The 27,784-nt window shown below is 50.4% G+C and overlaps 1 protein-coding gene across 5 annotated transcripts in view; it reads left to right on the top strand.

Annotated features, from left to right (window-relative positions):
- Positions 1–27,784, top strand: part of DYNC2I1 (dynein 2 intermediate chain 1) — a 245,518-nt gene that overhangs the window by 187,346 nt on the left and 30,388 nt on the right. For all 5 annotated transcript variants that reach the window (XM_085873300.1, XM_085873299.1, XM_085873302.1 and 2 more), the window contains exon 18: positions 1,011–1,133. In XM_085873300.1, the coding sequence (XP_085729426.1) occupies positions 1,011–1,133 (123 nt within the window). The remainder of the gene's footprint in view (positions 1–1,010; positions 1,134–27,784) is intronic.

Here is a 27,784-nt window from a genome sequence, read left to right as displayed (position 1 = left end):
AAGCTGAAGGTGCAGAGATGATATATATATATATATATATATATATATATATATATATATATATATATATATATATATATATATATATATATATATATATATAATGTATATATATATATATATAATGTGTATATATATATATATATATATATATATATATATATATAATCATGGGTGGAAAACTGGTTGGTTTCTCCACATGCACATCAAAATGAACCCTCTCACTCTCCAGACAGGTATCTGAGGGGTAAGTAACCATGATCTCACCCAATGCAAACAGACAAGAGAGCAGTGCCAACTCCCTCGAAGATGATCTGCAATTAATCAGCATTGAGTCTTCATCTGATAGGCTTTGTTTTCTTTTGATCATGTAATGGCTGGTGTTGTGGCTAGACCAAGTAGATTGAAGCTCAGCAAGATGGCCAATGGACTTTGCCAAGAAACCATTACAGAGAAAAATATGTCAATAAACCCACCAGGCGTTCAGCCATGTTCAGACGCATGCTGAGGCCCACCACTGCACGAGGAGAACGAAATAAATGTTTGAATCACGTGGGGGATCCGCAGCGGAAACTGCCGGCATGAAATCAGAAAAATTATTTTTACCCTCCCCCCCCCCCCCACAAACAAATAACATTCTCTTGTCAGTTTGTTCTGTCTCTTTTCAGTCGTTACGTAAATGAGGTTGGTTTGTGTTGAGAAAGAAAACATTTATTATATATTATGTCATTACAATGTGCATCAATGGAATATATTTTCCATTGGGTAAAACAATAGACCAGGGTAGTAATAAGACATATTAATCACCCTGTATCTTGAAAAGTTATCAAATAATGAAATAACAAAAAAGATTACAATAAATGCTTCTGCATGCTGATAATAATGTATCATTTCATCATCATTTTAAGAATCATCATGAAGATAATACTAATGTCCATGTTAAAATCTGTTCAAAAAGTGTAATCGATTTATCATCATGATTGTGCTTTCTCTGTCCAACTGGCATATAGGGTTTGGTGCTGCGAGGTGCACTGCATGGTGGGAAGTTGTACCCCAGAGTTTATGGCCAGGTTACATCCATTGCCCCTGTCACTGCCTGGGATCTCCAACCACACCCAGAGCCTTTTCTCCTGGTTAGTGGTTCACAACTGAGTGACATTGTACCACATTGTGGCTTTTTTTCTTTTTGATATAGCTTTCTTGTTGGCAGTGGTACAGAAAGTCATTTTGTCTGTTATTTGTAGACCACCTCATATTTCTATTTTATTTCCATGTTAAAGATTTTATGATCAATTTTGTTCAACAATAAGCTTCTTTGTTTAGTGAGCAAAGTTTATATTTTGCTGGTATCATTAACATTTAACTGAAGGTTGTTTGATTTGTAAAGTGATTTGATTCACTATTTCAAAATGATATCACGACCGTACTTCTTTGTCTTCTTTAAAGGTCCCAATTATTCCCATTTCATTGCGGATTCAGTCATGGGAAATGGTTCTTGCAAAAGTCTTTCTGGAACCAGCTGGCCAGACTTGAAATCTGACTGACAGGCAGTAATTTGTAATCTGGCCAGGGTGCCTACGCTTTGCAAAAGACACCATGGGATCTTTAACATACAACAACACCCCCAGTGCTGGCAGATGGATCTTCCAGATTAACACCCTTCCGTGGGACAGCAATCATATTGATGCCTTGCCCTGCATGAACATCAACAGGTTGACAAGTCTATATGTGGGTTGAGTTTCCATAGGAGTAGGGGGTATCCTGCCAGCCCAAATTAATCATCACTGGTACTGGGAAAAATGCAGCTCAGCTCAATATGGTTACGTTAATAACTTGACTGCATGAGGTAATGAAATCACTTTACTGATAAAATAATATTTGGGTTATTGTTGATTACACCAGCGATATATGCATTGCTTTTTGTAAACCATTTAAAGATTTAAACCATATAAAGAACCTATACTGGACACAGTTTAATTCCTTTACGAAATGCAATGGAATTTGTGTGTAAATACAGTACAGTATATTGTTACGTTTGGAGTGGAGGGTAGCTTTTCCCTTGGAAGAGATATAAATGTATAGATTAGTATGCTGTGTGTGTGAGTAGTTGTCCATCTCGATGTGATTAAGTACGGAAACATAGCTTAAGAATTGTCTTTTTAAATCTGCACCATATGGAGGGTCTGCCTGGTGTTGGCTTAATGGTAAGGGTGGTGGGCTTGGGATCCTAGGATCCTGAGTTCAAATCCCACTTGGATGTTGAATTAATACCAGGTGGGGTTGACTCTGTCTGTCATCCTTCTGAGGTTGGCAAAATGAGTGCCAGCTTGCTGGTATCCTGTGTTGAAGTGGTGACCTGTCCAGGATTGTGTCCAATAGCCAAGGAAACTGCTTAGACAGCACCAACGCTCTGCACAGAGTATGGTCCCAATGGATGGATGGATATGGATGGTGGTGTGTTGTAATAGTACTGTACAGGGTGGCCATAAAGTCTGGAAACAGGCGAATATGCATTATAAATGGTTTATTGACATGACATTGCAATACATGATATGTTCAATGACATGACATGGCATGTTCAATGTGTTGTCCCTCATGAGAAATACACAGTTCAATGCGCTGTGCAAAATTGCAATGAACGCAGTACATTACTGCAGAATTTCCATCAATCCCTGCACATGCATCTGTGATGTGTTGCCTCAGATGATTTGTGTCTCTGATTTTCACTGAATAAACCTGCGCCTTCAGCATATCCCAGAAGAAGTAATCAAAGGGGTTCAGATCTGGCGATCGTGCAGCCAATCGTGCAGCCACGTCGTTCAATCCAGTTTGGGGAATCATCATCCAACCATTCCCTCACCACTCTGGTGTAATAGGGTGGTGCGCCATCCTGTTAGAACCACTCCGGGTGACCTTCCCCAAGCCCGTCAAGTATGGACATTAATTGGTCCAGTAACATGGTCAGATACGTCTCGCCAGTTACGTTATCTTCAAAGAAAAATGGTCCCAAGACATGTGCTCACCACAGGCCACACCACACCATCATCTTCGCCACTCCTTGTTGTTTGGTAGGGGAGATCCAGTGCAGATTGTCTTGTGACCAGTACCACATGTTTTGCTTGTTCACCTCCTCATTCACATAAAAATTAGCTTCGGCGCTGAGCAGCACACAGTCTTCAGAAAAGCGGGCATTATTGTCCAGGCAATTCGAGAACCATGCACACATTTCCATACAATGGTCAGGATCATCCTCGGATAACCTTTTCCGGACTTGCATCTTGTACGGGTGAAAGTTGTCCGCCTTGAGAATCTTTTGAATGGGACTGTGAGGCACCCCCAGTTCCATGGATGTCCGACGAGTTGACTTCTTCGGGCTGGCGATCACATTCACTGACAGTTTCCTTCACCTCGTCGGATACGGATGGTCGTCCAGAATGGAGTTTGTCCAACACACTGCCTGTATCCTTGAATTTTTGAACCAGCTTCCCCACTGTGCTGTGGGAGACAGCAGCTTTTCAGGGATGACATGCGTTGAAGTGCTCTGCTATCCTTAGATATGACCAGCCCTCGCGCCCACTCAGCAGTATCACCTCAACGCGTTCGTCTTTCGTCAAGGACATCTTCAAACGATGACAGGATGACATAATACTATCTATGTTTCCAGGCTTTATGCCACCCTGTAAGGGATTAAGGTTAACACAATCGTACATCCAGCCTCTTGTAATCCCCTGGGTGAGGGACCGGGTGAGGTTGAGAACAATAACAGCTCTGTTGAGAGGGAGGGAGATGGAGGCAGATCGTGATGGTGGTTCTGCCAAGCAAAGAAGAGAAGGTGGCGGGGCAGAGCCATGAACATCTCCCAAGGGGCAGAGTTATGAACGCCTCTGAAGGGGCAAGTTCATTTTCCTTGAGGGAAGGAGCGAGGAAGGTGGAATGAAGGTTCAAGAGAAAAAAGGAGTTGGTGTATGACCTTGAGGAGGAACCTGCCTTTTTACCAAAGATCGTAAAGCGGAGCAAGATAGCCCACTCATGAGCAACCGTGTTCTATTCGGTGAAGTACACAACGGAACAGAACGGCGGCCATTTTAGCAAGCAAACGAGCTGCTTTCTTGGTTGTAGTTCGACCGCTGTATCGATCGCGGAGTAGTAGGCAGGAGAGGGGCGGGAAAGAGGGTAAGGTGATGATGCATGAGCCATGTACAAGACAGTTTCTTTTTATCACAAGTGAAATTACACAAAATAAGAAGAGATGAGATAGAAGAAAGGGAGAGAAAGAGAGAAATTAGAATGGAGAAATAGAGAAGCTAACAGCTCAAAAAAGAAAAGGCAAATTGAGAGAGGAAAGGCTAAAAATCAAAGCCCAGACACATGCAGGGGGGGTCAGGTATGGGAGCATGTGCCAGAACAGCGCGTCGCTGCGTCCACTTTCCGCCGGTACTCCACGGGCCTCCGTCTGGCCATCCCCCAGGCAGATGCCAGGCCCACACATGCAGAAAGTGCATAATTCTTACCTGGAAATATATATATATATATATATATATATATATATATATATATATATATATATATATATATATATATATATATATATATATTGTTGTGGTTGACGAAATTTGCAAACCACCATTCAGGTCCCTTAGGTGAGATATCTCTGTAAGTATATGTGTAGTTAGGCCCAAACCCGTTGTTTAGAGGGAATAAATGTCATTCATTCGGGCTGCGACCCCTCTAGATAGCCGTTTTTCTTTTACTATCTTTATTTTGGACCAGCCGCCATTACTACCACCACAACCACCACCAACCACGTCTCAACAGCCATCGCACAACAACCACCAACCGCAACGCCGCTTCACAACAACAGCCACGACCCTTGCCGTCACATCTCGCTCTCGCAACCATCGCATCACCGCCATTCCCGCGCCGCTTGTGGGTGCCGATCCTGGACTCGTGCAGGGCGCGCACCGAGCAGCGGGTGCAAAAACACCAGCCTTTCCAAAGAAATCGGATCAAAAACGATTCACGCCCACTTCTGTTCCGTCCTATCGGCGAGCGTGGGGCGATTTGGCCCCGCCTCCAGGTGCGTCGGAGTATAATCGCTATATGCAGATTCGTGGATCAAAAAGCATTCACGCCCACTTTTCCTCTGTCCAATGGGGAGCCAGCCAGAGGTAAAGGGTCGAAGGTGAAGGAGCGAAGCCCCGGGGGCTATAAAGGGCCGCGTTCGCTCGCCGAGTAGTTGAGTTGGGAAGAGTAGAAGTTGGAAGGAGTCAGTCAAGGAGAGTGGAGAAGAGAAGAGTCGGAGAAAGCAGTTGGACGGAGCTGTGGAGAGTGGGAGAGTTGGAGAGGTGGCGGCGGCGAAGGCAGTCGAGAGGGCGCTCGTGTCAGAGTTGGGGAGCTGCGGAGAGGGGAGGCCGATATCGCGACCGAGGTCGCGGTAGAGACGCTTGTCGCGGGACCCGAGCCAGCGAGATATCCTCATCCCCCCCGAGCATCAACAACCCCCTCCTGTTTCCCCCCCCCGCGCTGAGATAGTGTGAGAAGGGGGCCCCGTTCCCACCCCATTCCAGACACTGTCCGCGAGGCCCGCGGAGTCGGGGCACCACCGCCATTTTGCGGCTCATCACCAGACGGGTAGGCTCGACGCGGTCTCGGCCCCAGGCCCGTCTGCCCCCTCATAGTGGAGGGTGGTCCCTTTTTCTTTTGCTTTGAGTATATGTGTTGTCGGCGCTGTCTGTGAAGTAAAACTGTATAAGTGTTGCCGTGTGCTCGGTAGTCGGTGGTAGATCTGCATTGTGTTTCACTTTTACATTTGCTTTTTGTGCATTATTGTGGTGTTTCTTCTTTTACATTTGCTTTTGGTGTATAATTGTATATGTGTGCTATCCGTGTGCCATCACGAAATAAATGTGCTTTATGTTGATCTGTTTCTCCCGCTTCGCTTCGTCTTTTCTCAAATTGAATCTCCATCTTACTTCACGTAAAGGGTTGGTCGTGGGCTAAAGACGCCCAATAATTAATCGAACCGTCGAGGTTGACTATAACACCGCTCGGTTATCCCGATAGTACGGAACGGGTCACTTAAAGTGGCCCGTTTCCGAAGTCGACCTGCGGCGAGGTGCGATCGCCCGGTCTACCCTCCGTGTGGGTACTTAGGTCGGTCGAATTTGGCGAGCAACCCTATCCCACGCGGGGGGCCGATTGGCACGATCGTGGTGAGGCCGAAAGGCTCACCTGTGACTAGTTCCCGGCGTTAGTCCGAGAGGGTCACGACGGGATTGTCCGTCCGGTGGGCGACGTGCCGCGATTCGAGTTACGTGGCCGTTCGCACGCCGGCGGGCGCGAATCCGCAACACTGGTGTCAGGTCGTGCGATATAAACTCATCGCCCTCCTCGCAGCACTGGTATCGGAGAACGGGAAAACGGGCTGTCCTGTTTCCAGCTAAATTCACGGGAATCGGTCCAGGGGTGAGAGGAGCGACCCCCGATTCCCTCCAAATTACGAGTGATTCAAATTAACCCTTTACGAGAAATAAGATGGCGTCTCAAGGCGAGCGGGAGCCGGGGGTATTAGAAATGTATATGTGTAGTAATGTAGGATCCATGGGCCAGGATGAAATCCCCGTGCAGGAAATGTTGGTTGTGCAGGAACACAAGCTCGCCCAACTGAACCCAGAGCCCGAAATAGGTGCGGCGGCGGCCGCGGTGTATGACACCTCCCCTCCCCCTCTCCACCACAACCCCCCGATCCTTGCCGAAACGGCTCACCCAAGCGCACCCGACATGGCCCAGCTATGCGCCATGCTGGCGGCAATGACAGCGAGGATGGATGCGAATACACAACAAATGAACGAAAAGATGGATGCGAATACACAGCAAATGAAGGAAGAAATGAAAGGGCTGCGGGGTGAGACGCAGAGCATGGGCCGAAGTCTGCAGGCGGGCATGAAGGAGTAACCGCGGGGCTCAAAATGGTGACTCCACGTGTGGGAGCGAACGAGCTGGGAGGGGGTGCAACGGCTGTCGGGCCCGCGGTGGAGGCGGGTAAGGAAAAAATAATTCGAGGGACGTGTTGGGCGAGGGTCGTGACGGATAAAGTGACGGTGACCGAGAGGGAAAAACCAATTGGGGTGACGGAGACGTGCACGAGGGAGATAACAAGGGAAGAGACGGAAATAATAGTTGAGACAAGGGAGGTAAAGGGTGAAGAGGTGACTGAGTTGGCAGACACGGGAGATGGGAACGATAGAGGGAAGACTACACGATGAAGACGGGGTAAGTGACGCACACACACACACACACACACACACACGGAGGTCGTGGAGGATAATGGGGGTGAGCTCGCGGACTGGGTAGAGACCCGGTGCGAGCAGTTGGATGGCCTCCTCCAGGAACGAGGGGAGGGAGTATGCCCCCTTGAAGCGAGTCACGACCAGGTGGGTTCGGTCGTGTCGAGCGAGTTCGGGGGGAGGAGTGCTGCGAACGGGTGCACGGAGAGCTTGGGGGGTATAGAGGCCCCGGAGACCCTTGTGGGGACACGAATCCCCAATGTGGTTGTCCCTGTGTGTGTGGTGCAAGGTGTGAGTGCGTCCCCGTGTGTGGAAGCGACCCCGTGTGTGAGTGGTGTGGTGGCGATTGTGCCGGAGTACGTGCTTCCCAGCACGCCGTGTGTAAAAGGGGCACCGCAAGTGGAAGAGGTCGTGTGTGTGAGTGAAACGGCTAGTATGAGTGAGGCACCGCGGGCGAGTGCCCCCGCGTGTGTGAGTGGTATGGTTTGTGTGAGGGAAATGGCACGAGTGAGTGAAAGGCCGCGAGTGAGTGGAGCCACGTGTGCGAGGGAGGTGGCATGCGTGAGTGAAACGGCCAGTATGAATGGAGCACCACGTGTGAGTGGTATGGGTAGTGTGAGGGAAATGGCATGCGTGAGTGAGCGGCCGAGTGTGAGAGAGACAGCGTGGGCAAGGGAGATGTCGGTGGGCATGTGTGAACATGCAGCCGCGTCTCCCGGGGTGAATGTAATGCAATGGAGTGTGAGCGTCGTAACACGCAGGTGTGCGTGGGTGGAATGGAGACTACGACGGCGACATGTAAGGAAAGAAAGCCGAGTAGTAGCTGTAGTTGTTTCGGGGACCGTGCCGGGTTCACCCAGCAATGAGCCCGAGGTCCGTGCTGTGCAACGCACGAGGCCCCCACTTGCTCGTTTGCGGGAGTGAAGTCCCGGTCCGGAAACGCACGCGGTGGATTTGCCGATCCCGCGGACGGACAAAGTTTAGGCAGGATTACGGATTTGGACCGGACGGGTTCTCCACGCGATCGTGTGTGTTAAGCTCCAACGGGCAAAGCACATGTGTTCGCGTGGGGAACCCCTCGAGACGTGGGGCTTGTGTTTTTTTATGCGCACGGTGACGTCATGGCTGCACGCGGGGTTGGAATCCGGCAGGAGGGGTATCCCTGCCGGATGGTACCATCCAAGGAGGGACGAGGTACACGTGCAGCTGCATGACGTCACAGGCAGGTGCAAAGTGCGCGAGCTGTGAGTTGCCGCGCTGGTGATGCGCATGGAAAAAAAAAAACAGTAAGCCTCACTTTCGGGTGCACAGGATTCCTGGGCAAGGGGTGGAAGACCCCCTTGACCAGGGCACAGGATGGAAACTAGTTAGGGGGAAGGGTTAGCTTAGTTAGACCGGCTCCATGGGGCAGGGGGTAAGTCCTCATGGGGCCCGTGGAATGGATTAGTTCGAGGGATTGTAGTCAGATTTTGGTTGGGAAAGTTATTATAGAGGTTTATGGACAGTGACAGACTTGTGAATGTGTAGAGGGGACGTAGTTTAGCTACGTAGTGTTAAATGGAACGTGCTATAGTTTAAGGGACGACGTGGGAGCACGAGTTAGTTAGGGGAGGTAGTTAGAAGGATGGCAGAGTTCAGCGGTGAATGTGTTGAAGAGTTGGTGAGTGAAGTGGAAGCATGTGCTTGGTGAGTGAGTGAGGCCAGCGGGTCTGTGTGAGTGGAGCGAATGGGGAATGCATGGTGCGATGAGTGATTGGGGGGAGGAGTGACTCCCGCCCAAGGGACCCCGGGGTCAGTGTAGAGTGAGTTAGTTAAATTGAAAAATGGAGGTCGTTTTGTTGTTGGTGTGAATGTAGGCTCGAAACCCATTTGGAGGGGTGCAGGAGCCCTGTTGATGGGCTGGGAGCGTGGCTGCGAAAGGTGAGTATCGCTGAGTGGGTACCCCGGGCACCAGGCTAGTCGGCCGTGGTAGGCCAAGGGCCCATGGGGGGCCGGGATAGCGTAGTGGGCACGGGTGCGCCTGCTTGGTGCGGGGGCCCGGGGCGCCATTAGCCGCGTGGGCAGTGTTGTGGGCACGGGTGACCCTCGGAAAGGGGCCTGGGAAGCCAGCCTGCCACGTGTGCGTTTCAGGGGAGGTGCCATGGGGGGGCACTCCCCGGTGTTAGGGAGCTGGTAGGCTCGGAGGCAGTGTAGTGCCCGGGGGTGCCATCGTCAGAGAATCAGCAGAGGGTCGTGCCTGCTAAAGGGAGCCACGTGTCCCAGCCATGAGACCGTGTGAGGGCACGGAGAGAAAATTGGGGGGCGAGGCCCGAAATTGTGAGGACACCAACACAGGCGACGGGAATCTGGGTTGTTAGAACCAATAGTTTAAGCGAGAGGCGCTTGTTGAAAGCCCCGGGGTAGTTTAACAGTTAAATGGTTATGGTAGATTAGGAAGTGTACCCCTCCGCACCATCCATCCCCTCGCTCTCGTTGTGGGCCGCTGGACCCACTTTGGGTTAGATCGCTGAAATCTGGGGAGGCCATTCTGAGGCTTCGTTGGGCCTCGACACAGGACGCTAGCTCTCCCTTGTTCCCCTCCGGGAAGGGAACGTAGGGGTTGGGAGTAGGCTAGGTGACAGGATAGGTTAGCCGAACAAGGACAGTAAAGGGGGTTAGGGGACGGTTTATAGTGGGGAAGTAAAAATAAAAAAATAAGTTGGGGCTAAATTGGGGTTTGACAAATTAAGAGAGTGGGTATAGACAATGACAGGCAAAGCCGATAGGTTGGGAGGGAGACCGTAGAGTAGGTCCGAGCCCGCCTTCCGAATGGCCAGCACCACCGCACTCCCTCCACCAACCTCCACTGAACGGCAAAGGCTGGCCAGCTTCATCTGCTGGCTGCGTTGCTGCAAGGCAAAGGCCGGCCCACTTCATCCGCAGCTGTTGTTTTGCTGCAAGGCCTGTGCCGGCTGGATCGTCTGCAGCTGCTGTGCTGCAAGGCCTGTGCCGGTCGGATTGTCTGCAGCTGCTGTGCTGCAAGGCCTGTGCCGGTCGGATTGTCCGCAGCTGCTGTGCTTCAAGGCCTGTGCCGGCCAGTTCGTCTGCCGGCTGTGTTTGCCTGCAGCGGCCTTCTTCTGCGGGCTGTGTTTGCCTGCTGCCTTTGCCATGCCATGCCCAACTGCCCCTGTTCACCAGCCCCGTTCAATTTTTGCTTTGCCCCCCCTGTTCATTTCCATGTGCGCCAGGATCCGCAAGGCAACAGTTTGCAAGCTGCAAGAACTGCCCTGTTGGCAGCGACAACACGGGCCTGCAGTGGCGGCCCGTGCACCGTGTTTGCGTCCATCCATTCATCCATCCATTCGTTGTGTTCATTGCGTGTGCCACTTGAGCTGGCACGGAGACTGCGTTTGTGCAGCCCATGCACCGTTGTGGTTCACTGGGTTCATTTTCAAAAGTGGTGGCCTAGGACTGCATGTGAGCAGCCGGCCACGTTCCTTGTCACCTGCATTGTTTGAGTCAGAGACTGCATGCGAGCAGCCTGGCTCCCTGCTAACTGCTTTCTTTTTGCAGAGACCATTGATCCTGGGCCATGGTTTAGTGTAAAATTTGTAAGTTAAGGTTAAGATGTACTGTAAATATGAGTGCGCCCCCGGCATGTCTGTCTTGGCGCCGGCAATTTTATTTAAGTCGTCCGTGTGAGTGAGTTTGTTTAGGTCGTTACTCAGCCCTCAGGTTATTTATTTTGGGGACACGAATACCATGAATGTCGCACTCAGGGATCCGTAGGTAAAATGTACTAGGGGAAAACTACACATGATGGCACACGAAAATTTGACGACTCGGGACGAGTCTGTAAAAAGGGGAGGGGGTAGTGTTGTGGTTGACGAAATTCGCAAACCACCATTCAGGTCCCTTAGGTGAGATATCTCTGTAAGTATATGTGTAGTTAGGCCCAAACCCGTTGTTTAGAGGGAATAAATGTCATTCATTCGGGCTGCGACCCCTCTAGATAGCCGTTTTTCTTTTACTATCTTTATTTTGGACCAGCCGCCATTACTACCACCACAACCACCACCAACCACGTCTCAACAGCCATCACACAACAACCACCAACCGCAACGCCGCTTCACAACAACAGCAACGACCCTTGCCGTCACATCTCGCTCTCGCAACCATCGCATCACCGCCATTCCCGCGCCGCTTGTGGGCGCCGATCCTGGACTCGTGCAGTGCGCGCACCGAGCAGCGGGTGCAAAAACACCAGCCTTTCCAAAGAAATCGGATCAAAAACGATTCACGCCCACTTCTGTTCCGTCCTATCGGCGAGCGTGGGGCGATTTGGCCCCGCCTCCGGGTGCGTCGGAGTATAATCGCTATATGCAGATTCGTGGATCAAAAAGCATTCACGCCCACTTTTCCTCTGTCCAATGGGGAGCCAGCCAGAGGTAAAGGGTCGAAGGTGAAGGAGCGAAGCCCCGGGGGCTATAAAGGGCCGCGTTCGCTCGCCGAGTAGTTGAGTTGGGAAGAGTAGAAGTTGGAAGGAGTCAGTCAAGGAGAGTGGAGAAGAGAAGAGTCGGAGAAAGCAGTTGGACGGAGCTGTGGAGAGTGGGAGAGTTGGAGAGGTGGCGGCGGCGAAGGCAGTCGAGAGGGCGCTCGTGTCAGAGTTGGGGAGCTGCGGAGAGGGGAGGCCGCTAACGCGACCGAGGTCGCGGTGGAGATGCTCGTCGTGGGACCCGAGCCAGCGAGATATCCTCATCCCCCCCGAGCATCAACAACCCCCTCCTGTTCCCCCCCCCCCCCCGCGCTGAGATAGTGTGAGAAGGGGGCCCGTTCCCACCCCATTCCAGACACTGTCCGAGAGGCCTGCGGAGTCGGGGCGCCACCGCCATTTTGCGGCTCATCACCAGACGGGTAGGCTCGACGCGGTCTCGGCCCCAGGCCCGTCTGCCCCCTCATAGTGGAGGGTGGTCCCTTTTTCTTTTGCTTTGAGTATATGTGTTGTCGGCGCCGTCTGTGAAGTAAAACTGTATAAGTGTTGCCGTGTGCTCGGTAGTCGGTGGTAGATCTGCATTGTGTTTCACTTTTACATTTGCTTTTTGTGCATTATTGTGGTGTTTCTTCTTTTACATTTGCTTTTGGTGTATAATTGTATATGTGTGCTATCCGTGTGCCATTGCGAAATAAATGTGCTTTATGTTGATCTGTTTCTCCCGTTTCGCTTCGTCTTTTCTCTAATTGAATCTCCATCTTACTTCACGTAAAGGGTTGGTCGTGGGCTAAAGACGCCCAATAATTAATCGAACCGTCGAGGTTGACTATAACACCGCTCGGTTATCCCGATAGTGGCTTAAAGTGGCCCGTGTCCGAAGTCGACCTGCGGCGAGGTGCGATCGCCCGGTCTACCCTCCGTGTGGGTACTTAGGTAGGTCGAATTTGGCGAGCAACCCTATCCCACGCGGGGGCCGATTGGCACGATCATGGTGAGGCCGAAAGGCCCACCCGTGACTAGTTCCCGGCGTTAGTCCGAGAGGGTCACGACGGGATTGTCCGTCCGGTGGGCGACGTGCCGCGATTCGAGTTACGTGGCCGTTCGCACGCTGGCGGGCGCGAATCCGCAACAATATATATATATATATATATATATATATATATATATATATATATATATATATATATGTATATATATATATATATATATATATATATATATATATATATATATATATATATATCATCATCATCAACAAAATAAGTCATGCAACATAATCTGTATGATAAATATCACCTTCCAAGAAAGTATCCTTCGAAGTTACTATTTCGGCATGGGGAGAAATTCGGGTAGGGGAGGCAACGCGCGTGCGCGCGCGCGCACACACACACACACACACACACACACACACACACTCACACACTCACACACTCACACACTCACACACTCACACACTCACACACTCACACACACACACACACACACACACACACACACACACACACACACACACACACACTCGCACTCACACACATTTTAATGGGTATTGAATGTTCTCCCAAATGCCCCATCAATGGTTGGTGAAGACCTTTTTTTCTTGCTTCTCACCTTCGAGTGTTCCCCCCCCATCTATTTTTTTTTGCTTACACATCTTTATGCCTCCATTTTATGCGATTTACGCCAATGCATTCAGCCGTGGCAAAAATGGTTAAACGTATATGTATTATTTATTGTAAAGCGCCTGATTGTAAGTGCTATTCAGATGTAATTTAAGTGTTATTTGTAGTTTTAAATGGTACATTTACATGTGCAGTATGTCAAATTTATGAACATAAATATTGTTGCGGTCTTCGCGCCCGCCGGCGTGCGAACGGCCACGTAACTCGACTCGCGGCACGTCGCCCACCGGACGGACAATCCAGTCGTGACCCTCTCGGACTAACGCCGGGAACCAGTCACGGGTGGACCTTTCGGTCTCACCGCGATCGAGCCAATCAGCCCCCGCGTGGGATAGGGTTGCTCGCCAAATTCGACCTACCTAAGTACCCACGCGGAGGGTAGACCGGGCGATCGCACCTCGCCGCAGGTCGACTTCGGACACGGGCCACTTAAGCGACCCGTTCCGTACTATCAGAATAACCGAGCGGTGTTATCGTCGACCTCGACGGTTCGATTAATTATCGGGCGTACTCAGCCCACTACCAACCCTTTACGTGAAGCAAGATGAGGGTTCAATGGAGGAAAAGACGAAGCGAAGCGGGAGAACAGTTCAACAATAAAGCACATTTATTTGCGGCACACGGGAAGCACACAAATACAATTCCACCAAAAGCACACAAAAAAGAAAACACAATTCCATTTACACAAAAAGCAAATATAAAAGCGAAAACAATGCAGAGCTAATACCGACTACCGAGCACACGGCAACACTTATACAATTCTACTTCACAGACGGCGCCGACAACACATACCCAAAACCAAGGAAAAGAAATACCCTCAAGAATGAGGCGGGCCTGAGGCCGAGACCGGGTCGCGCCTACCCGTCTGGTGATGAGACGCGGAGCGGCGATGGCGCCTCACTCCGCGGGCCTCGCGGACAGTGCCTGGCAGGGGGTGGGAACGGGGCCCCCTTGGTCGCACTATCTCAGCGCGGGGGGAAACAGGAGGGGGTTGCTGATGCTTGGGGTATAGAGGATCTTTATTATCCGTGGTGTGCGTCTCCACCTCGGCCAGGTGGCGCTGCCGGCCTTCCTCGGGCGTGCAGCTCCCGGCACCGTCGCGAGCACCCCCTCGTCTGCCTTCGCCGCTGCCGCCTCTCCGCCTCTGGACTCTCCACCCTGGACTCTTCTTTGGGCTCTCCTCGTTCGACTCTCTTCAGCTTCTCCAGCTACTGCAGGCTTCGGGCTCGAGACTTCCACTCTCTTCTCTCTCCGTTCCGACTCCTTCTCGATCTGCTGACTGACGAACACCGTCCTTTTATCCCCCCGTAGCTTCGCCTTTGACCCCCTCCCTTTGACCTTTCACCTCGCTCCCCATTGGCCCGAGAAAAAGTGGGCGTGAAGGCTTTTTGATCCACAAATTTGCATATATCGATCGTTCTGGAGGCGGGGCCAAATCGCCCCTCGCTCACCGATTGGACGGCAAAAAGTGGGCGTGTGTCGTTTTTGATCCGTTTTTGAAGCACAAAATCCGTGATTTTGTACACGCTGTTCAACGTGCGCTCTGCACGAATCCAACACCGGTATCCACAGCGGGGCAAGAACGGTGGCGATGCTACGGTTGCGAGGTGTGACGTGAAGGTCGTGGCGGTTGTGGTGAAGCGGTGGTTGTGGTCGGTGGTTGATGTTGTGGTTGTGATCATGGCGGTTGGTCCAAAATAAAGATAGTAAAAGAAAAACGGCTATCCTGAAGAGTCGCAGCTCGCATAAATGACATGTATTCCCACTAGACAACGGGTTTGGGCCTAACTACACATGCACTTACCGAGATACCTCACCTAAGGGACCTGAATGGTGGTTTGCGAATTTGGTAACCACAACACTACCCCCTTCCCTTTTTACAGACTCGTCCCGAGTCGTCAAATTTTCGTGTGCCATCATGTGTAGTTTTCCCCGAGTACATTTTACCTACGGATCCCTGAGTGCGACATTCATGGTATTCGTGTCCCCAAAATAAATAACCTGAGGGCTGCGTAACTATCTAAACAAACTCACTCACACGGACGACTTAAATAAAATTGCCGGCGCTAGACAGACATGCCGGGGGGCGCACTCATATTTACAGTACATCTTAACCTTAACTTACAAATTTTACACTAAACCATGGCCCAGGATCATTGAGCTCTGCAAAAAGAAAGCAGTTAGCAGGGAGCCAGGCTGCCCACATGCAGTCTCTGGCTCAAAACAATGCAGGTGACAGGGAACGTGGCTGGCTGCTCACACGCAGTCCAAGGCCTTCCCTTTTTGAACTGAACGCAGTGAACCACAACGGTGCATGGGCTGCACAACGTAGTCTCCGTGCCAGCTCAAGTGGCACACGCAATGAACACAACGAATGGATGCATGGACACAAACACGGTGCACGGGCCGCCACTGCAGGCCCGTGTTGTAGCTGCCAACAGGGCAGTTCTTGCAGCTTGCAAACTGTTGCCTTGATCCTGGCGCACATGGAAATGAACAGGGGGGGGGGGCAAAGCAAAAATTCAACGGGGCTGGTGAACGTGGGCAGTGGGCATGGCATGGCAAAGGCAGCAGGCAAACACAGCCCGCAGAAGAAGGCCGCTGCAGGCAAACACAGCCCGCAGAAGAACTGGCCGGCACAGGCCTTGAAGTACCACAGCTGCAGATGATCCGGCCGGCACAGGCCTTGCAGCAACACAACAGCTGCCGATGAAGTGGGCCGGCACAGGCCTTGAAGGAAAACACGGCCAGCTGATGGCACAGGCCTTGAAGCAAAACAACAGCTGCCGATGAAGTTGGCCGGCCTCCGCCTCGAAGACAAACACGGCCAGCCGATGACACAGGCCTTGCAGAAAACACAGCCAGCAGATGAAGCTGGCCAGCTTTTGCCGTTCAGTGGAGGTTGGTGGAGGGAGTGCGGTGGTGCTGGCCACTTGGAAGGTGGGCTCGGACCTACCTACCTGTCTCCCTCCCAACCTATCGCCTTTGCCTGTCACTGTACATACCCACTCCCTTAATTTGTCAAACCCCAATTTAGCCCCAACTTAATTTTTTTGTTGTTTTTATTTTTACTTCCCCACTATAAATCATCCCCTAACCCCCTTTATCGTCCTTGTTCGGCTAACCTATCCTGTCACCTAGCCTACTCCCAACCCCTACGTTCCCTTCCCGGAGGGGAATAAGGGAGAGCTAACGTCCTGTGTCGAGGCCCAACGAAGCCTCAGAATGGCCTCCCCAGAGTTCGGCGATCTATAACCAAAGTGGGTCCAGCGGCCCACAACGACAGCGAGGGGATGGATGGTGCGGAGGGGTACACCTCCTAATCTACCCTAACCATTTAACTGCTAAACTACCCCGGGGCTTTCAACAAGCGCCTCTCGCTTAAACTATTGGTTCTATAAACCCAGATTCCCGTCGCCTGTGTTGGTGTCCTCACAATTTCGGGCCTCACCCCCCAATTTTCGCTCCGTGCCCTCACACGGTCTCCTGGCTGGGACACGTGGCTCCCTTTGGCAGGCACGACCCTCTGCCGAATCTCCCGCTATGGCACCCCCGGGCACTACACTGCCTCCGAGCCTACCAGCTCCCTAACACCGGGGAGTGCCCCCCATGGCACCTCCCCTGAAACGCACACGTGGCGGGCCGGCCTCCCGGGCCCCTTTCCGAGGGTCACCCGTGCCCACAACACTGCCCACGCGGCTAATGGCGCCCCGGGCCCCCGCACCAAGCAGGCGCACCCGTGCCCATTACTCTATCCCGGCCCCCCATGGGCCCATGGCCTACCGCGGCCGACTAGCCTGGTGCCGGGGGTACCCACTCAGCGATACTCACCTTTCGCAGCCACGCTCCCAAGCCCGTCAACAGGGCTCCTGCACCCCTCCAAATGGGTCTCGAGCCTACTTTCCCACCAACAACAAAACGACCTCCATTTTTCAATTTGACTAACCCAGCTAACTCACTCTACACTGACCCCGGGGTCCCTTGGGTGGGAGTCACTCCTCCCCCCAATCACTCATCGCACCATGCATTCCCCATTCGCTCCACACACACAGACCCGCTGGCCTCACTCACTCAACATGTACACGCACTCACCTCACAACTCACCAACTCTTCAACACACACACCGCTGAACTCTGCCATCCTTCTAACTACATCCCCTAACTAACTCGTGCTCCCACGTCGTCCCTTAAACTACAGCACGTTCCATTTAACCTACGTAGCTAAGCTACGTCCCCTCTACACATTCATAAGTCTGTCCATGTCTCCTAATCTCTTTCATCAATTTCCCCACCTAAATCTGGCTACAATCCCTCTAACTAATCCATTCCACAGACTCCATGAGGACTTACCCCTGCCCCATGAAGTCGGTCTCGCTAAGCTAACCCTTCCCCCTAACTAGTTTCCATCCTGTGCCCAGAGTAAGAGGGTCTTTCACCCCTTGCCCAGGAATCCTGTACACCCGAAAGTGAGGCTTGCTTTTTTTTTTTTTTTTTTTCCATGCGCAGCACCTGCGCGGCAACTCAGAGCTCGCGCACTTTGCACCTGCCCGTGACGTCATGCAGCTGCACGTGTTCCTCGTCCCTCCTTGGACGGGACCATCCGGCAGAGATACCCCTCCTGCCGGATTCCAACCCCACGTGCAGCCATGACGTCACCGTGCGCATAAAAAAAACAAGCCCCACGTCTCGAGGGGTTCCCCACGCGAACACATGTGCTTTGCCCGTTGGAGCTTAACACACACGATCGCGTGGAGAACCCGTCCGGTCCAAATCCATTTACCTGCCTAAACTTTGTCCGTCCGCGGGATCGGCAAATCCACCGCGTGCGTTTCCGGACCGGGACTTCACTCTCGCAAGCGAGCACGTGGCGGTCTCGTGCGTTGCACAGCACGAACCGCGTGCTCACTGCTGGGTGAACCCGGCACGGTCCTCGAAACAACTACAGCCGCTACTCGGCTTTCGTTTCTCCCATGTCGCCGTCTCCGTCTCCATTCCACACACGCATACCTGCGTGTTACGACGCACACAGTCCACACCATCACATTCACACCGGGAGACGCGGCTGCGTGCTCCCGCATGCCAACCGACATCTCCCTCTCATACCGCTCTCTCACACACACGGTCTCCCTTGCACACAGCAACCTTGCACACGGCCGTTCACTCACGCGTGCCTCACTACTCACACAAACCATACTACTCACACACGCGGGGGCACTCACCCGCGGTGCCTCATCCACACACCGTGCCTCACCCACACACGCGGGGGCACTAACCCGCGGTGCCTCACTCACACTCCGTGCCTCACTCATACACGCGGGGGCACTCACCCGCGGTTCCTCACTCGCACTCCGTGCCTCATCCACACACGCGGGGGCACTCACCCGCGGTGCCTCATCCACACTCCGTGCCTCATCCACACACGCGGGGGCACTCACCCGCGGTACCTCACTCATACACACGGCGACACTCACACACGCGGTCTCTTCCACACACGGTGCCTCACCCACACACGCGGGGGCACTAACCCGCGGTGCCTCACTCACACTCCGTGCCTCATCCACACACGGCGTGCTGGGAAGCACGTACTCCGGCACACTCGCCACCACACCACTCACACGTGGTGCCTCACTCATACTGGCCGTTTCACTCACACACACGGCCTCACTCACACACGGTGCCTCATCCACACACGGCGTGCTGGGAAGCACGTACTCCGGCACCATCGCCACCACACCACTCACACACGGGGACGCACTCACGCCTTGCACCACACACACAGGGACAACCACACTGGGGATTCGTGTCCCCACAAGGGTCTCCGGGGCCTCTATACCCCCCAAGCTCTCCGTGCACCCGTCCACAGCACTCCTCCTCTCAACCTCGCAAAGCACGACCGAACTCACCTGGTCGTGACTCGCCTCAAGGGGGCATACTCCCTCCCCTCGTTCCTGGAGGAGGCCATCCCGGTGCTCGCACTGGGTCCCTACCCAGTCCGCCAGCTCACCCCCATTATCCTCCACTACCTCTGTGTGTGTGTGTGCGTCACTTACCCCGTCTTCCTCGTGTAGTCTTTCCTCTATTTTTTCTATCTCCCGTGTTTCTGCCAACTCTGTCACCTCTTCACCCTTTACCTCCCTTGTCTCCACTATTATTATTTCCTTTGTCACGGCCTTCATGCCCGCCTGCAGGCATCGGCCCATGTTCTGCGTCTCACCCCGCAGCTTTTTCATTTCTTCCCTCATTTGCTGTGTATTCGCATCCATCGTCGTTTTCACTTCATTTGTATTTGTATCCATCTTTTCGTTCATTTGTTCGTTCATGCCTTTCATTTCGTTTTTCATATTCGCTTCCATCTTTTCGATCATTTTCGCATTCATCTTTTCGTTCATTGCCGCCAGCATGGCGCATAGCTGGGCCATGTTGGATGCACTCAGCTGAGCCGTTTCGGCAAGGGTTGGGGAAGGGTTTTGGTGGAGAGGGGGGGGGAGGTGTCATACACCGCGGCCGCTGCCGCACCCACCTCGGGCCCTGGGTTCAGTTGGGCGAGTCCGTGTTCCTGCACAATCAACATTTCCTGCTCGGGGATTCCATCCTGGACCATGGATTCTACATTACTACACATATACATTTCTAATACCCCCGGCTCCCGCTCGCCTTGAGACGCCATCTTGCTTCTCGTGAAGGGTTAATTTGCTCGCTCGTAATTTGGAGGGAATCGGGGGTCGCTTCTCTCACCCCTGGACCGATTCCCGTGAATTTAGCCGGAGACAGGAGAGCCTGTTTTCCTGTTCTCCGATACCAGTGCCGCGAGGAGGGCGATGAATTAGTATCCCACTCCTGACACCAGTGTTGCGGTCTTCGCGCCCGCCGGCGTGCGAACGGCCACGTAACTCGAATCGCGGCACGTCGCCCACCGGACGGACAATCCAGTCGTGACCCTCTCGGACTAACGCCGGGAACCAGTCACGGGTGGACCTTTCGGTCTCACCGCGATCGAGCCAATCAGCCCCCGCGTGGGATAGGGTTGCTCGCCAAATTCGACCTACCTAAGTACCCACGCGGAGGGTAGACCGGGTGATCGCACCTCGCCGCAGGTCGACTTCGGACACGGGCCACTTAAGCGACCCGTTCCGTACTATCAGAATAACCGAGCGGTGTTATCGTCGACCTCGACGGTTCGATTAATTATCGGGCGTACTCAGCCCACTACCAACCCTTTACGTGAAGCAAGATGAGGGTTCAATGGAGGAAAAGACGAAGCGAAGCGGGAGAACAGTTCAACAATAAAGCACATTTATTCGCGGCACACGGGAAGCACACAAATACAATTCCACCAAAAGCACACAAAAAAGAAAACACAATTCCATTTACACAAAAAGCAAATATAAAAGCGAAAACAATGCAGAGCTAATACCGACTACCGAGCACACGGCAACACTTATACAATTCTACTTCACAGACGGCGCCGACAACACATACCCAAAACCAAGGAAAAGAAATACCCTCAAGAATGAGGCGGGCCTGAGGCCGAGACCGGGTCGCGCCTACCCGTCTGGTGATGAGACGCGGAGCGGCGATGGCGCCTCACTCCGCGGGCCTCGCGGACAGTGCCTGGCAGGGGGTGGGAACGGGGCCCCCTTGGTCGCACTATCTCAGCGCGGGGGGAAACAGGAGGGGGTTGCTGATGCTCGGGGTATAGAGGATCTTTATTATCCCTGGTGTGCGTCTCCACCTCGGCCAGGTGGCGCTGCCGGCCTTCCTCGGGCGTGCAGCTCCCGGCACCGTCGCGAGCACCCCCTCGTCTGCCTTCGCCGCTGCCGCCTCTCCGCCTCTGGACTCTCCACCCTGGACTCTTCTTTGGGCTCTCCTCGTTCGACTCTCTTCAGCTTCTCCAGCTACTGCAGGCTTCGGGCTCCAGACTTCCACTCTCTTCTCTCTCCGTTCCGACTCCTTCTCGATCTGCTGACTGACGAACACCGTCCTTTTATCCCCCCGTAGCTTCGCCTTTGACCCCCTCCCTTTGACCTTTCACCTCGCTCCCCATTGGCCCGAGAAAAAGTGGGCGTGAAGGCTTTTTGATCCACAAATTTGCATATATCGATCGTTCTGGAGGCGGGGCCAAATCGCCCCTCGCTCACCGATTGGACGGCAAAAAGTGGGCGTGTGTCGTTTTTGATCCGTTTTTGAAGCACAAAATCCGTGATTTTGTACACGCTGTTCAACGTGCGCTCTGCACGAATCCAACACCGGTACCCACAGCGGGGCAAGAACGGTGGCGATGCTACGGTTGCGAGGTGTGACGTGAAGGTCGTGGCGGTTGTGGTGAAGCGGTGGTTGTGGTCGGTGGTTGATGTTGTGGTTGTGATCATGGCGGTTGGTCCAAAATAAAGATAGTAAAAGAAAAACGGCTATCCTGAAGAGTCGCAGCTCGCATAAATGACATGTATTCCCACTAGACAACGGGTTTGGGCCTAACTACACATGCACTTACCGAGATACCTCACCTAAGGGACCTGAATGGTGGTTTGCGAATTTGGTAACCACAACAATATAATGGTGTCAGAGTTTGGCACCTGGCAGTCAACTGAGGTGGATCATCAAAGAATCTGCCGTCATCTCTCAGATTTTTGTAAAACTTTGGGAACCAATTGGGACCCATGAAAAATGGCAAGAACTCAAATATTTTTTCTAACAGCCTCTTAATTAGTGAGATACAGACTAACGAACTTTGGACTAATTAGCACGACGTCGCGAATTCAAATGGCCATATCTCTAAAAGTATAAGACCTAGAGAGCTGGTTTTGGTGTCATTTTAAAGGTATGTTCATGCCCTATGAATTTGTCTGGGCAACATTTTCCTACCTCCAACCACAAAAAAGTTATCACAAAATATAAACTTCAATCGTGAATCCCCAAAAAATGTATCCTTCAAATTTCCTCAAATTCATCCCAGAGGTACCATATGATGTCAAGAAGCTTCCACATAAATTTTGTGATGGGCACTCCAATAGTTTCTGAGATATGAGCAATAATGTACATGTACGTATGGCATATAGGTTCGAAAATCAGCATTTGTAATGTATTATACAATCAATAAGTGAGTTCAAGTACACAGTGTTCACTAACCTGACTTTGCCTTTCAATTTCCTCTTCAATGCAGCAACAGCAGCACTTGTTTCTTGCCCCTCAGGCCCAGTTGAAAATGAAAGTATATGATACTTCAAAGCAATTGATGGTCGTTCCCTGTGTTCCCTGTCATGGCTAGGTTAGAATGATTGTATAATACATTACAAATGCTGATTTTCGAACCTATATGCCATACGTACATGTGCATTATTGCTCATATCTCAGAAACTATTGGAGTGCCCATCACAAAACTTATGTGGAAGCTTCTTGACATCATAAGGTACCTCTGGGATGAATGAAATTTGATGAAATTTGAAGGATACATTTTTTGGGGATTCTCGATTGAAGTTTATATTTTGTGATAACTTTTTTTTGTGGTTGGAGGTAGGAAAATGTTGCCCAGACAAATTCATAGGGCATGAAAATACCTTTAAAATGACACCAAAACCAGCTCTCTCGGTGTTATACTTTTAGAGATATGGCCATTTGAATTTGCGACGTTGTGCTAATTAGTCCAAAGTTCGTAAGTCTGTATCTCACTAATTAAGAGGCTGTTAGCAAAAATATTTGAGTTCTTGCCGTTTTTCATGGGTCCCAATTGGTTCCCTAAGTTTTACAAAAATCTGAGAGATGACGGCAGATTCTTTGATGATTTGACATGGAATGACCCAATAACCTGTTACAATATCAAAATGATTGCTGTACACATAAATATGGAAGAATTTCTATTTAAACTTCATAACTTCACAATATATTTACAAATGCCTTTGTATTCCAAGTGCAGTATTTCTTTCTGTTCCTTTCCAAGTCTGCATTTTCCAGTGTCTTCATTCATGCATTGGGATTTACTTCACTAGAAAAAAAAGAAGTTATGTGTCATTGGCAAATGTACTTTTAAACTCTTGCCTAAAATGATTTTTCACACATTTGACAGGTGGAAATGAAACTTACAGTACCCATGCTGAACATTGCATCATCTCCTGACAATTAATGAAAAGATAAATTATTTTCAATTATTTGCACAACATTAAGTTGGTAAAGATGCACAGGTGTCTATGTATTAAAACATTCCAGTGTTCATATACATTTCAATGTCTTGTACAATTTTATATCCTATCCCAACAATGCACTTGAATGTAATGCATCATGACAGCAGAAATTAATGATCTGTTTGTTTTCCTTAATTTTGCTACAGAGCCATGTGCTTGAATGAACATTAGCTTCTATAAAGGTCTGCAATATATGTTTTTACATGCAAATATCATGAAACCATTATTAAATCAGATTAATGATCTTAATTAAACAAGGACTGTCGTACCCATACATTTGCATGGAGATCAAATATAGATAAATGTAGGCTGTAGTTCAAATCATGCAGATCACGGAGTATGACAAGTCTGAAGACGACGATGGTTCACGAGCGGTATTTGACGATGTAGATTGTTTCAGAAGTCAAGGATGAGCCAATGTGATAATGTTTGACCAAGTTATAAAAATGATCAACATGATGTGGTACGAGTGACAGGTTATTAGCTGCAAAATGTCGAAAACCCGGTTTCGTTCAACAACTTTAAAAATTTGACCTTGGCATAACCTTTAAAGGTCACAAAACAATGTTGTGGACATTAATATAAGGAAACAGGATACGTGCTATAGCTTATTGGAGTTAGTTTCGTCGAAGAAGGTCGAAAACCCGGTTCGATTCCCACAACTTTGAAAATTTGACCTTTGTGAACTTTAAAGGTCAAAGGTCAAGGATTATGACCTTTGGTGCAAAACTTCCTCTGGAACATTCCAGGAACAATATAACGTCATATAGGCTATATGGCATTTCGCACTCATCGGATTATCCATACTTTGATGAAATCAGCGTGAAAACAAACTTGAAGGGGGCGCCACGGGCAAGGTGTTCGAGATAGAGCAAAATGGTTTCAAGACTTTAGGTGGGGAGTGACCTCAAGATTATGCATAAAAAATATTGTCATCCTCGCTCTCAAAGTTTGGGTGGTCGTATGATTTTTATGTCAAAATTCGAAATTTTCTAAGTTCGTGACCTTGACCTTGTGACCTTGACCTTGGGACGAAAATGAAAAATCGAGTGCCATTGGGCTAACCAAATACTGAAATCCCTGCCAGATTCGACAAACCCCCAAGGAGAAGATGCAAATTGAAATCGGCTACCCCCTAAAAACACAATTCGCCATTTTCTAAGTTCGTGACCTTGACCTTGGGACGAAAATGAAAAATCGAGCTTTGTGGGGCAATGCAGGTGTCATTGGGCTAACCAAATACCGAAACCCCTGTCAGATTCGACAAACCCCCTCGGAGAAGATGCAAATTGAAGTCGGCCACCCCGTAAAAACATGTTTTTTGGGCGTGGCTCCGCCCATAATGGGCACACCATGCCCATTTTCAGGAAAACAACTCGATCATGATATAAACCTCCCACCAAAATTTTATCAGGATCGGATCAAAACCCACGGAGCTATGCTCAGAACAGACAGACAGACAGACAAAACAATGCCGAATTTAGTGGTCACTTATTTTTTTCGTGAAACAAAAGAACTTGTCCTCGCAAGCATTATGAGACATGAATCACTCCTTCCAAGCATTGACACTGGATATATTAGGACATGTATATGAAGCTCAAAGGTGTTAAAGGGATTCTGGTAGAGTGATGATCACCACCACAGCGTTGGATCTTGTGCTGCGCTCGGGGCAGCTGGTCTTCCGCTCTCCACACTATCCTGCAGGCTCTTTGCAGCAACCAGGGAGGACGAGTGGAACGATGATGCACCAGGGTGGCATACCAGTCATCCAGCCACTATTCAGAACATGAAATGAAGCACAAATCGAGCAAGCCCAGAAACAAGCTACCAGCAGCCCCCTCTCTTACGCCAGCACCAGGACACGCTCGCCCAGCGAACCGCATGCTCACTTTTATTCGTTCCCTTGGGGTGTGTCAGAGCACCCGGTGGAGCGTATACATTGGTGGACACAGCCACCAGGGGACTTTGTTGGCTTGCACTGAGAGAGAGCCGGTAACTTTCTCATCATGTGCCGTCCACAGAGCTTAAGTGTGACAGAAAATCACCAAGTTCTCACGGTGCCAGCACGTCGTGACCTTTCACACAGTTCTGGTCCAGACTGTAACAAATTAGACAGATCACACAGAACATAGCAAAGTGGATGGAAGGAAAAGACTGGGGATCGACAAATATTCTGCATGGGAAAGACCACAGCTTCTAAATGAAAAGCTACACAGGTAAGCCTTTGCTGTTTCAAACCGTTCCCAGAGTTCCCTCACAACTATAAAGACATTCACAAATAGTACATACAGTACATGAGAATCCCAATGCTACACACCCCCTCAGCTGCCAGACCAGTTTCTTCGCTTATTGGCGAATCATCAGTGACAGCACAGACAGAAACGCAAACAAAAACCATTGAGGCTCCCAAGCATGTACCACATGCAAATGTCAAAAAGCAGTTAGGACTTTTTTTGCGGAGCACATTGCCAACCCCTCCCCCTCCCCCCACCCCAACAGGACTCCCATTCCTTCTGCTCCTTACACCTTCTACCCTACCCTTTCCCCTGCCTTCTCTCACCCCAGCCCCTCCAGACTCCCACCCACCCCATCCCCTACTCCTCCCACCCCACCCCCTTCCTTTTCCCCTCCTCCCACCTCCACCCTTGCCCTCCATCCTCCACCCTTCCTCTCCCTCTTCCCACAAAGGGATTTTTGCAGGGTTTTTAACCACGTTTGGGAAAAATAAGTCATGAGAATGAAACCCACTTTCGATTCCTACCAACCTCTAACTTGCCATGTGTTGTGTCAAATTCTGCCCCCGAGAGACAAATTCATCAATATGGCCAAAATCAGTCAGGGTATAGATGTTCATCCTTGTCGCCATGTAATGAATCTGGGCTGTGTTTAGTTACCGTGTTTGTTCGGTCATCTCTATCATCTCAGTAGAGATGACCTAATAAAGCCAGTCTCGAAGTCTGTCCGTACGTCGGTCCACAATCAAACCGAGTGGAGACAAATAACCAATAGTGGAATGGATAGAGGTCGATGAGACATGCACAACGATATAACTTTCAAGGTCGTCCAAGGTCGAGTTCAAGGTCACGAGGCTGTCAAAGTTGCGAAAATCGTCGATTTCAAATCGTATCTCCTCCCTCATTTATCAAGAGAGATCAAATGTTATTAGTGATTCAGATACTATGGACTATTATCTAGGACAACACGAGCCATTTTGAAATTTGCTCTCGTTCCGATTTTATAGCCCTTCAAACTTCGCTCTGATTCTTACATGTCCGGTGCTAATTTGAAGTGGTCATCCGGAGGCCGGCGCCAATCTCTGAAGATACTCCGAGTCCTGTGCAAATTTTTGCATATTTTTGCCCCATATAGGCTGTTCATAAAGTACATACAAAAATGAGGGGGATGGGTGGTTTAAAGCCCGTGTACGGGCTGCGTACAGGGGTGGGTGGGTGGTATGACAGCTGCATACATACTTGATGAAAGTGGTGTCGGACTACATGAAAGTATTTCAGAAGATGAAGGTGAGCCTGTCGTCATCACAAGGGGGGAAAATATCCCCGTTCACAGGAACATTTTCGACGTGATATTGAATCCGTGGACGTCAATAATTGTTCCATATTACTGTATTACCGTAGTTAATTACTGGTGCATTTGAGATAAATCTACAGTTCGTTGTAATCTTCAAGTATTGTGATGTGATATGAAACGCATATGGGGGTGGGTGGGTGGTCACTAGCCTGCATACAGAGGGGGGTGGGTGGTTTTGAAACCTGGAAGTAGAGCGTACGAACTTTATGAACTGCCCCTATTCCAGCCTGGCACAGAGTTACTTTTTGAACTTGTATTACCGTAGTTAATAATTACTGATGCATTTGAGATAAATCTACAGTTCGTTGTAATCTTCAAGTATTGTGATGTGATATGAGATCCATATGGGGATGGGTGGGAGGTCACTCGCCTGCATACAGAGAGGGGGGGGGGGTGGTTTTCCATCATAATCACGTTCCAGAATTCCCATATTACCAACCATTTCGTGGAACCACAGGTATCACATAAATTAGCATTGAAGCGCGCCTGCTGTTGTCAGGATCACTTATTCAGAAAAGTGTCTCCTTCATCATTTATTTGAAGTGACCAACTGTTCTGGCAATCTGCATTCTACGACCAGATCCAC

This window comes from Eptatretus burgeri, chromosome 3 (assembly GCF_056783735.1).
Source record: "Eptatretus burgeri isolate ZD-2024b chromosome 3, Ebu_testis_v1, whole genome shotgun sequence".
Lineage (NCBI taxonomy): Eukaryota > Metazoa > Chordata > Myxini > Myxiniformes > Myxinidae > Eptatretus > Eptatretus burgeri.
This window is presented reverse-complemented; position numbering and strand designations above follow the sequence as displayed.